The 11378-nt window shown below is 33.3% G+C and overlaps 1 protein-coding gene across 20 annotated transcripts in view; it reads right to left on the bottom strand.

The window, feature by feature from the left end:
• Window positions 1–5363: 5363 nt before the first annotated feature.
• The window catches only part of TBL1XR1 (TBL1X receptor 1), a 201728-nt gene continuing 195713 nt past the window's right edge, over window positions 5364–11378 (bottom strand). For all 20 annotated transcript variants that reach the window (XM_037840334.1, XM_037840368.1, XM_037840349.1 and 17 more), the window contains 2 exons: window positions 11044–11145; window positions 5364–10159 (listed from right to left, as the gene is read on the bottom strand). In XM_037840334.1, the coding sequence (XP_037696262.1) occupies window positions 10133–10159; window positions 11044–11145 (129 nt within the window). In that variant the 3' untranslated portion in view covers window positions 5364–10132. The remainder of the gene's footprint in view (window positions 10160–11043; window positions 11146–11378) is intronic.

Here is an 11378-nt window from a genome sequence, read left to right as displayed (position 1 = left end):
CTCCAGGTGATAAAGAGCACATTTGAAAAACCTACCACTAACATCATACCCAATGTTGAAAGACTGAAAGCTTTCCCTCTAAAATATGGAAAAACACAAGGATGTCTATTGTCACCACTATTATTCAACATTATGCTGGAAGTTCTAGCTGAGAAATTAGGCAAGAAAAAGAAATAAAAGGCATCTTAATTGGAAAGGAAGAAGTCAAACTTCTCCATTTGCAGATGACATGATCCTTTACACAGAAAATCCTGAAAAATCCACAACCAAGCTCCTAGAGCTAATAAATGAATTCAACAAAGCTGCAGGGTACAAGATAAACATGAAAATCAGTAGTTTCTAAGCAGGTAATGAACAATCTGAAGAGGAATTCAAGAAAAAAAAAATCCATTTACAGTAACAACTAAGAGAATCAAGTATCTAGGAATAAGTTTAACCAAGGATGTAAAGGACTTATACATGGGTAACTATAAAACATTGTAAGTATATTGGAAGGAATGAAGTTATTTCAGGGTATTTGTTTTTCCCATTGTTTTGCTTTACTTTGTTTGGAAATGTTTTTTATTTGATAAGTAAAAGTAACTTTAAAAAGGTATCAAAGAAGACCTAAATAAATGGAAGGACACTACATGGATTAGAAGACTAAATACTGTTGGGATGTCAACTCTATCCAAAGTCTTTTTTTTTAGATTCGATGCAATCCCAATAAAAATTCTAATAACCTTCTTTGCAGAAATGGAAAAGCCAATCATCAAATTTATATGGAAGGGTAAAGGGCCCTGATTAGCAAAAGCATCTCAAAAAACAAGAATGAAGTTGGAGCATTCACACTTATCTATTTTAAAACATATTACAAAGCTGCAGTAATCAAAAACAGCATTTGCTATTGGCACAAGGACAGACATAGAGACCAATACAATCAAAGGGTTCAGATGTAAAACCTCACATCTACAGCCAACTGACTTTTAACAAGGGTGCCAAATATACTCAATGGGAAAAGAACAGTCTCTTCAACAAATGGTTGTGAGAAAACTGTATATCCGTATGCAAAACACTGAAAGTGGACTCGTACCACACACCATATTCTACAATGAATTCATAATGATCAAAAACCTAAATTTAAGAACTAAAACTCTACAACTCCTAGAAGAAAACAGGAAAGCATCCTTTAGGACTTTGGTTAGGTAAGGTTTCTTAGACTTAACACAAAAAGCACAAAGCAACCAAAGAAAAATAGATAAATGGGACTTTATGAAAATTAAAATCTTTTGTGAATCAAAGAGCTTCATCATGAAAGTAAAAAGACATCCTACAGAATGTGAAAAAATATCTGGAAACCACATATCCACTAAGGGTTTAATACGCACAATATATAAAGAAATTCCACAACTCAACAACAGAGACAACTCTATTTTTAAAAAATGGGCAAAAGACATGAATAGACATTCCTCCAGAAAAGATAAACAAATGGCCAAAAAACATGAAAGGATGCTCAGTATCATTTGCCATTATGGAAATGCCAATCTAAATCACAAACAGATACCATTTCACACCCACTGAGTTGGCTACTACTAAATAAATGGAAAATAACAAGTTGTTGGAAAGGATATGGAGAAATAGGTACACACATCATTTTTGGTTGGAATGTAAAATGGTGCAGCCATTGTGCAAATCAGTTTGGTGGTTGCTCCTAAAAATCTATAGAACTACCATATGACTCAGCAGTACCACTTCTAGATACAAACCCCAAAGAATTAAAAGGACATGAACAGATACTGGCACATCCATGTTCACGGAAGCATTGTTCACAGTTGCCAAAAGACGGAAGTAACCCAAGTGTCCACTGACAGATGAACGGATAAACAAGATGTAGTATATACAATATTATTCAGCCGTAAAAAGCAATGAAGTTCTGATACAGTCAAGAACATGGATGAACCCTGAAGTCATCATGTTGGAGTGAAATAAGCCAGAAACAAAAGGATAAATATTGTATGATCTTATGGATATAACATAACTAGAATAAGCAAATTATAGAGGCAGAAACTAGAATACAGGTTAGCAGGGGCCAGGGTGGTGGTAGGGAATTGGGATTAATTCCCAGTTTCTGTTTGGGTGGTGGAAAATTTTGCTAATGGTGATGGCGGTACAATATTGTGAATATAATTAACACCACTAAATTATATAATGTGGTTAAGAGGGGAAACTTGAGGATGTATAATGTTCAGAATAAAAATTATTTAAAAACTACATAGGCCTATACATTACAGTGAACCCCAAAGTACACTACTGAGTATAGTTAACAGGGAAAACTGCATGTGAGGTGGGTTGTATGGGAACTCTATATTTTCTGCATTTTTCTGTAAACTTACAATTTCTTTATTTTTATTAATGGTAACATACAGTGCTTTATACAGCCAGGGAGTATTTTCTCAGGGCTTCAGATATAACAAAACTTAAGTCTATCATAACTACTCTATGAGGCAGGTACTATTGTTAAGATGGGGAAACCAGTATAGCAACTCCTTAATCAAGCATGTATGATGTGGTGGAGATGGCATTCAACCCAGGCAGAAGGCCTCTATCTATCTACACAGGTATAGGGAAGTATCTATACTGACAGGAAATGTCCTTGAGGATTTTGTTGAAAAAGCAAGTTTCTGAAACCAATGAACATTACAAATCTCATTTGTGAATTCTATTTTCTTTCTTTCCCTTGTTAAAAAGTATACATTATACTGTTTGGAAGGACCCATAGCGAAGGTAAATGATGGTTTTCGCTGAGGATTGGATTGGGATATTGGAAACAGGAATCCATTTTATGTTTTAATTTCTTTACAAGTATGTGGTTTATAATTATATAACATGCCAATGACACTACTCCCCATCCCCATTTGCCCGTGGCACAAAAACAAGCAAGCATATAAAAAAAGAAAGCATGTATACCTCATACTACTATATTAGCCAGTAGGTCAAGGGTAGGGCCAGGCATTTGATTGAAAAGAAAATGATTCCAATGCACACTCTAGACTGACCAACATTACGTTTAAAAAGTAAAATGAACTTACCTCAGTCTTGATTTCTTAATTACAAGGCTTCATTTACTTCAACACCATACCTGTCTAACTTTGAACTTAAGTTTATCCCACATGCCAAAATATTTCAACCACTTCAGCGCAAAATATTTTTAAAACACCCTACTTGCATGCATTTTTGTCATATTAAACTTAATGTAGGCCATCATTATGACATCCGTATCACAGACAGGTCATCATATGATAGCCATGTCAAGTGCAGCTCTCCATCTCTGTGAGATTTACTAGCTATTTCTTGCTCTCTACTGGGGTATACTGTTCTCAAGTACTCAAACTGGTAAATCAGATAATTAAGCTAGTCAAGTACTGAATGTAAATTAAACCAACAAAAAGGTTAGCATGGGTGGACATGGCTGCATTACAGAGATTCTCCAAGTGCTATTCTGAAGGTAAAGTACAGATTTTCAAAATCCTTTAATCTGAATGTGTGATTTTCTGGAGCTGATGTTTTAAAATGTCTGATTCTCAGATGAGTTCTGTATGACTGGATTTTTAATACAGGAGTTTGAAGGGACTACTTAAGTTATCAAACCCTAGGTGAATTCTACATAAAAGTCCTGTCTGGTGGCCAGCCAACCTATCTTTTTGATATTTTTGATAGTGCTGTATCTCCTCAGGCAGCCCATTCTGACACTGGATTATACCATGTTATAATAGTTGGGTTTTTTTTTTTTTTTTCTTTTTAAATAGAGTTTTAGGTTTTTTTCTGTGTAGCTTTCACCACCCCACTGGTACTAGTTCTTAAAGTGTGAATTTTCTGCCCAACTGATGATAAAAACCCAACAACCAAGAAACATTAGTACTTGTTTTCTGTACTTTACTAAACACATTGTGTTTTAATATATTTTAAATTATAAAGAAATTACAAGGAACTCCTAAAAAATTTAATACAAAAATATTACAAGTTAGGACAAGTAGCATTGAGATATGACATTTGAAAAGAAACATGCAGAAAAAGTAGCATAGGGTTAACATTTCATTGTTGACAGAGCTTCAGTAGAGCAGAGAAAAGCACCATAAAACTACTATCCATAGTGTCTTTTCCTCCACTGTATTTCGCAAATGAGTATATTAGGAAAACAGTAAATTTTAATCTGACCTGTTGTGTATTCTAATAGGTAAGAAATTTAATCTATTGTAAAGTGTAACAGCTAAGAAATTAAAAATAACCCTTGCTGTGCTTGGTCAAATTAATTTCAGCTTCATCTCAAGTTTATATGGATTCTAATCCTTAATCTTTAAACATTTTTTGAAAAAGTATAAAACATAGGAAATTATTAACAATCTATGCCATGCAATAAAAGTTAACCCTTTGAAAATGAAAGGCTGTCAGAAAGTTCTAGCAAGTGCAGCGGTTTATCCTCTAATAATATATAACAAGCCTATGCCTATAGGAGTTTCTATTTAAGAAAGTGGAAGGGAAAGGTGGAAGACCTGGAAAATAGTTTTGTTTTTTTTTTTTTTTTTTAAAGGAAAGCCAAAAATATGCTCAGTGATTCTGAAAAATAAAGCTCTAAGTAACAGTAAAAGGAGATGGTATTAACCAAAGATGGAAGGTGCCTTGTACCTTTTGTCATTAGATTACAAGGTTTGTTAGTAAAACATAAGCAACTAGCTAAGGAGAGAAAATCATTAAATTATAACTGGTTTATGCAAAGGAGAAAAAAACTCATTAAGGAAGTTGAGCCTGCTGCCCTAAAACTCTGTGACGTATATGCATTGTTTAGTGCTCAACTGTATGCTAAACAAACAAATGAATCTGAGGTCTCTTTTAGTTTGATTATATATAGTTTGAAATAATACATTTTAAATACAATATTGATTTTTCAAAACAATTAAAAGTAATTGCTAGTCCCTAGATGACTAGATGCTCTACTATTCTTTAATAAAAATAGTAAATAATCCCTTTATTTTAAAAATCTTATCTCCTGCAAGAAGTAATAAAATAGTAAAATTTATAATTTTATCTATGGGCTTACTTGAAGTATACATCTGGGAATACAATATATTTATGAAAAACAGTGGTTTGGGATTTTGATGGCAGCTGTTACATAATCACTAACACCAGTATGGGAGAGAATACATATGTTATGCTAACTCAGGTCAAAAAAGTTTATTCTACAATAGAATACTAGAGGTATAAAAGCAACTAAAATTTAACAAGAAACTATAAACAAGGAATAGCATCCCTCTCTTTTTACTTGACCAGTAAATAGTCTATACAAACTGCACAGATATCAAAAGTTTTATATATGTACACAGCCAACATAATATCAAAATATATTTTATTCTGGACCTCTTTCAGATCTGATTCAAATTACAGTTGTCAAAGCAATACAATGGAAAGGGAAACTGCAACAACAACAACAAAAAAAAATGTGCCTAAGAAGGATAAAAGGGTCATTGGAAACAAATCATTGTGATGTGGAACCAAAATACATCATAAGTGTAATTAACATGGTCCAGGACAGCATCTATATCGGTCTTCCTTACACAATAATCATGAAAACTGAACAATAGAAGTTCTCTAACGTACAAGAAACTGTCATGGGCTGGTTTACACTTTTACAACAGTTTTAAAGTTAACTGGATAACTAAAGAAATGATGCAGACATTTTAATCCAGTGCTATAGGTAGGCTCACAGAATTAGACCCAAAGGATTTGTAAAAATCAAAATGAAAACATTAGAGCTACAAAGTCAAAGTCAGGAAAGAAGAAAATTAATTCTGTATTCAGGGATTACAGCGCTACAAAATGCAGTCTATGTGTTTTTGTTTTTAATGAGATGGAAAAGTACATCAGACTAAATACAACATGCAGAATGTTTTCCTGAACTTATCCAGAAAATTAAAAAAAAAAAAAAAATCATGAAACAGTTTACTAGGAAAACGTATGTCCTAGCTATTCACCCTGCTTCAACACTGTCAACATAAAAGCAGAAATAAAGAATGCTATTAATACCTCAAACTACTGATATAAGACATTAAATTTCTACATCAGTGTATTAAAAAAGTGAACACTTCCTCTTCTTTTCCCTCTTGTCTACATTTAACTAGAGTGATGTTTAAAAAAAAAAATTGATATTGAATGTGACACTTCAGAGCTACTAGTACTAGAGGGAGGAATAATTCATAACTTCCCTACCCTCGTTCCATCCCTGCTGATTCAGGAAAGGAAACGAAACAAAACAAAACACAGGTTCTCTTGTAGATTTGCTGCTGTTCCCCAGTAAGTTGGCATTTGCTGCCATGCCACAATGTTGGTCCACCGAAAATAGGTATCTGTGGAAACTGTCAACAGTAATTCACCATATGCAAGTACCATCCTCAGCATGCAAGAATAAACACAGGTTCTGTAGCAATGAACTAGAAACTGAAAATTTTTCTGAAAAGAGTCAATAGCAGTGTATTTGAGATCTATTCTGCTTATCTAGTAAACCATGTCATTTTTGCTCATGGAAGGATGGTCATTTGTGATCCCTTTAGCAAAAACACATACTCCTCTTCAGGCTTGTAGTCAACAATAGTTTAAATTACTCTCATCAAAACCATTCTGCATAAACAGATAGCGCCTTAAAAATACCACTATCTCATTAAATCTAATTAGACAGAAAAGCTTAAGGAAAAAGGAGTGCTTTATAAGTGAAAAAGTACAAATCTTTGGCCTTTCTTTTGACACTTTTTTATGTCAAAAAGCAAAAAAACCTTCATGTAATTCCATCTACTGATTACTTTTTGCACCATAATTTGATTTTTACACCACAAAAGGAGGCACTTTCAGTATCTGTAAAAGGTGTATAATCCTAAAACATACTTTTCTAAGGAATAATTAAAGCAGAATTAGATACATTCTAAGACTATTAGGAAACTAAGTTACCACTTTTAAAAGTCATTTGAAATCCAATGATGGTAACCTGGTGAACAGTAGGAAATGGGGACTGGAACAAATATAAGATCGACAATAGGAAATGGGGATTTGGAACACATATAAGAACGTACGGGATTTCCGGCATGAATAAGTGCAAATATATTTCTTTATAACGTTTAAGAATGACAGCTGCACTTGATTCTATTTATTCAATTAGCATTCATTCAAGTTTTCTTTTCTATTCTTATAAGTTTCTTAGAGTAGCTTATACAACAAAATCATAGGAAAAGCTACTGTATTCAGGAATAAGTACTTAGAAAAAAATAGAAGAAAAAATGAGCAAGAACCTCAATTATAGAACTTAGGCTGTGAAACTTGGTCTCTTGCAATCATGTTACTGCTCAAATTAGAGACAATTTTATTTTTGCCTATCGGAGCAGCATCGTGGCACATCAGCAGGCAATGATGATGTTGAGAACAGCAGCAAAAATAAATAAATAATCGTATGCTCATAAAGAACCCAAGCCTACAAAATGGATACCCTTCAGATAAGTTTATGTTTAAAAGACCCAAGACTTCAGGATAATAAAGCTCTGTATTTATAATCTTTTATATGTCCTACTGTGGCTATTATGCTTAAGTAAAATAGTTAAAGATTAAAAAAAGAAAGAAGGAAAAAGATGACAATACCATAAAAATGTAGCTGTCAATTTTGGCAGCTATATTGCAGAATTTCTTGACTATCTCAATCAGCTGGGGAAAAAAAAGTCAATAACTGTATGCAAATGAATAAACTGTCCATATCAAAATACAAAAAAGTACTATCAATAATCACCTCTGACTTTCAGATTTAAATTCAGTGCAATTGACAAATGCATCGCTAAAGGAAAATGCAGCTTAAGCATATTCAAAACATTTGTGTCTATTCCTGGGAGCACATTTAAAAATTATTGCACAGATTTTTTTATTTTTATTTATTTTTTTAAACAATAACAGAGGTCAACCATAGATGTGGACCTCCAGCAACAAAAGCAGGATTTCAAGTGCCAGATACTCAGCATATTAGGTTTCCTACGTAAGTCACAGGGTAATAGTTCTAAATATTTATAATGTGTTCCAAACCCTAAAAACAGCTGGCACAAAACCATCATGAATGACTGCCTCTCTGGATGTAAATTTGAAAAATTATTATTACAGTATCGTAGACCCCACTAACAATTGGGGTACATTTAACAATGTGTTGTGAAATTAAGTGTGTTTATTCTCTTTACCAATAGCAAATGCTACCCTACCTTAGTAAAACGAAGACTTGCTTCAATCAATGCTGTTTTATAAAAATAGCCAAACAACAAATGCTGAAAATCAAAATTGTATTATTTGGGTTAAATCAGCTCCTACTTAAAACTTAGAACACAGGTTAAACTTTAAGTAGTAAAGGCCTAAAAATAATTAGTAACAGAAATAGTGTTATAAATTTGCTAAGCTCAATAATAAGAAATTCCTTAATTAGAATCTTTGAGACAGGAATTTGAAAACTATTCTCTTCAAAACTGACACTCCTGGATTGTTATGCTTATCATGACAAACCCTGTTAATCACACATATAAACATGGCCTCATGCTATCATTTGTAAATTCTGTGTATTTTAGATTTTAGTTGCATGAACACAAGAGGAGGTTTGATTTGATACCAATATCTTCTGAGAAAATACTTAATATTATAGACAGAGTAAAAGACATGATATAGTAGTGATTAATGGGAAAAAAATTAGCAGCTTATATCCATCTATATATTTGAAAAAATGTAGTCACGAGTACCACAAATGCAGAATCAGAGCAGCAGGGAGGTTAGTGCAATTATACTTTTTTTTTTTTTTTTTTTTAAATTTTGAATCACTGCTATTTAAATACATTTTGAAGCAAGTCTTTTGTTCTAAAGATTGTTTTTTAAGCTAAGGTAGCAAACATTCTACCATGTAATGGCAGTGTCACACGCCATTATCTTGCTTTGTATAAAGAAAAATAACGAGAGATTTTTAATACTGGAGTTTGGTTACATTATATAGTTAAGCTTCTACACATAATGATGGACACTTTGAGAAGCTAATCCTTATCCAGAAACATTTTAATCTCTTAAAAAAACAAAGCAAAACAAACAATGACAAAAGAGAGAAAGAAAAAAAAAAAAAAAAAAAAAAAAAAGAACCCCAAACCTAACTTTGCTCCTTTTCACAATAGTGCACATTTTAACCATAATTTAGTTATGGCGACAAAACATCAGAAGATTTTTTTTTTTATGCATCTTCTCTACGGTATTTAAAAAAAAGAACAAAATATTTTGTGCCCTCTAGTCTTTAATTGGCAGAAATATGTCCCAGAAAAGAAACTATTGCATTTCAGCCACATCACCAAAAAACTGGAGCATAATACCCTTTTACTGATGTGTCTTAGAAGCTGACATGACCCAAGACATATAATTTTATGTCATTTCCAATTCCCCCTTCCCATAACATGCACCAATTGAATATATGCTCTGGGAGCCATAAAATGTACCAAACATCTACCTCTTCAAAAGAATGCATTAAAATATTTTTAAGAATTTTTTGTTTGTTTAAAAGGTGAAAAAAATATAAACAAGAAACTGATTCACTCCTTTGCTTCATGCATCCATAAACTAAACCAAAAACAAAGTTTAAAAGCAAGAACAAACTACTGCTGCAAGTTTTTTGTTAAGTCCATTTTCTCTGTACAAACTGCTTGACTACTGAAGGGAAAAAAGAATATAATCCATGGTGTCTGCTGATTCAAAGGGGAGAAACAAGGCTGTCATTAGTATCCAAAACCTGGTACATGTATGGTCTGCTTTTATAAGGTATATTTCTTTCTTTTTTTCTTCTGCTTTTCATATCCAAAAACTTCTAAATGCTATTTTGGGGGCACAGCAGATTAGATTCCAGCACTTGGTGAACAGAATTCACAAGCTGTGACAAAACTCTGTCATCTTCAGGGTGCAATTTTGTTTATATACACTGTATGTATATATTTCTTTTAGATTTGGCTGTAGTGGACTGGCCATGGTTCAAGTGGGACTATAGCAGTACGTGGGTCAGGGACAGTCATTTTGGCTATGTACACATTCATAGTCGGTCCATGGCTTCCAACTAGTAGCGCTATTTCCGAAGGTCTAATACACAAACCTGTAAAAAATTAAAATAATCAACAAGTGTGTTCAGAATTTTATTGTATACTTTGCATCGTTTTAGTTTAACTTTCCTATAGTATAGTTTCGAATCACTTAAACTGAGTTCCAAGTTCACGAAACCAGTAAAGCAACAACAATCATGGAAACTTAAAACATCAGAAATCAGATTGTCTAAGTAGACGGGAGGAAACAACCAGGAGTTAATACAAAAGAACCATGGTTAAGATTTTCAGGAACAACTCTATTAATTAAGAAACAGAAAAAATATGTTCAAAACAGACCATTGCCTAACTCCTGGACCCTAATGAAAGTTACCAAAGATTATATTAAGCTACAGCTCACTAAACAGCTAATGGCTACATCCTTTCCGTCTTCCCTTTGCCTTTAGGGCCATGGAAGCCATAGACAGACTTGCTATAGAGGTGGCCAACCTCTGTATCACACATTCTCAATGTGGAAATTAACTGCCTCTATTCCCCCTTCCCTGGGCCACCTCCACTTTGATGCAGGGAAGAGAAGTTAGAAATAAGCATTAAAAATTCAGATCTGTCTGCTCTCTCAGGAGTGGTACTCTGCCATACTTTAATTCTGCTAATGAAGTTTATATTAAGAACAGTCTGTTTCTTGTCAATGTAGATTCTATTCTGGCAAAGACAGCCTATATCTTGTTTATATTTTTTGAATGCAATAACACAAAAAGTATAAAGCCTTCAGAAAAAAGATCAATACCACATTGTAAAATGTATTTTGAAAAGAATTATTTTTGCAGTCACTGTGACAATAAGCTGCATTTCCCAATGTTTATGTGTGTGGGTGTGTGCACGTGCACACACTCTCATTCATATCCAACCCCCTTTGGAAACATTTTACTATACTTACTGAACCATCTGATGCACTGGCTCCAACTTTATCTCCTGCTGCATTCCAGCAAACTTCAAAAATTCCACCTGTTCCCCTATAGCTGTGAACTAGAGCACCTGTCTAAAAAAATGAAAACCAGAATCATGAAAGTGATAACAAGCATGTATCATTTTAAATCCAAATTCTGAGGGAAAAATATTATCTGGCTTCATTTCTACCACTCAGATGTGGGACACAGTTTCAACTTCAAAATAGGTATAATTTCTGAAATATTAGAAATGTGATACGATGTTTTTGTAAAGAAAATACTAGCCTATTTAACAAGGCACATAAATGTGTTCAGGTTTTCCAGT

This window comes from Choloepus didactylus, chromosome 1, assembly GCF_015220235.1.
Source record: "Choloepus didactylus isolate mChoDid1 chromosome 1, mChoDid1.pri, whole genome shotgun sequence".
In the NCBI taxonomy this organism is placed as follows: Eukaryota; Metazoa; Chordata; class Mammalia; order Pilosa; family Megalonychidae; genus Choloepus; species Choloepus didactylus.
The sequence above is the reverse complement of the archived record's forward strand: the minus strand, read 5'-3'. Positions and strand labels throughout refer to the sequence as shown.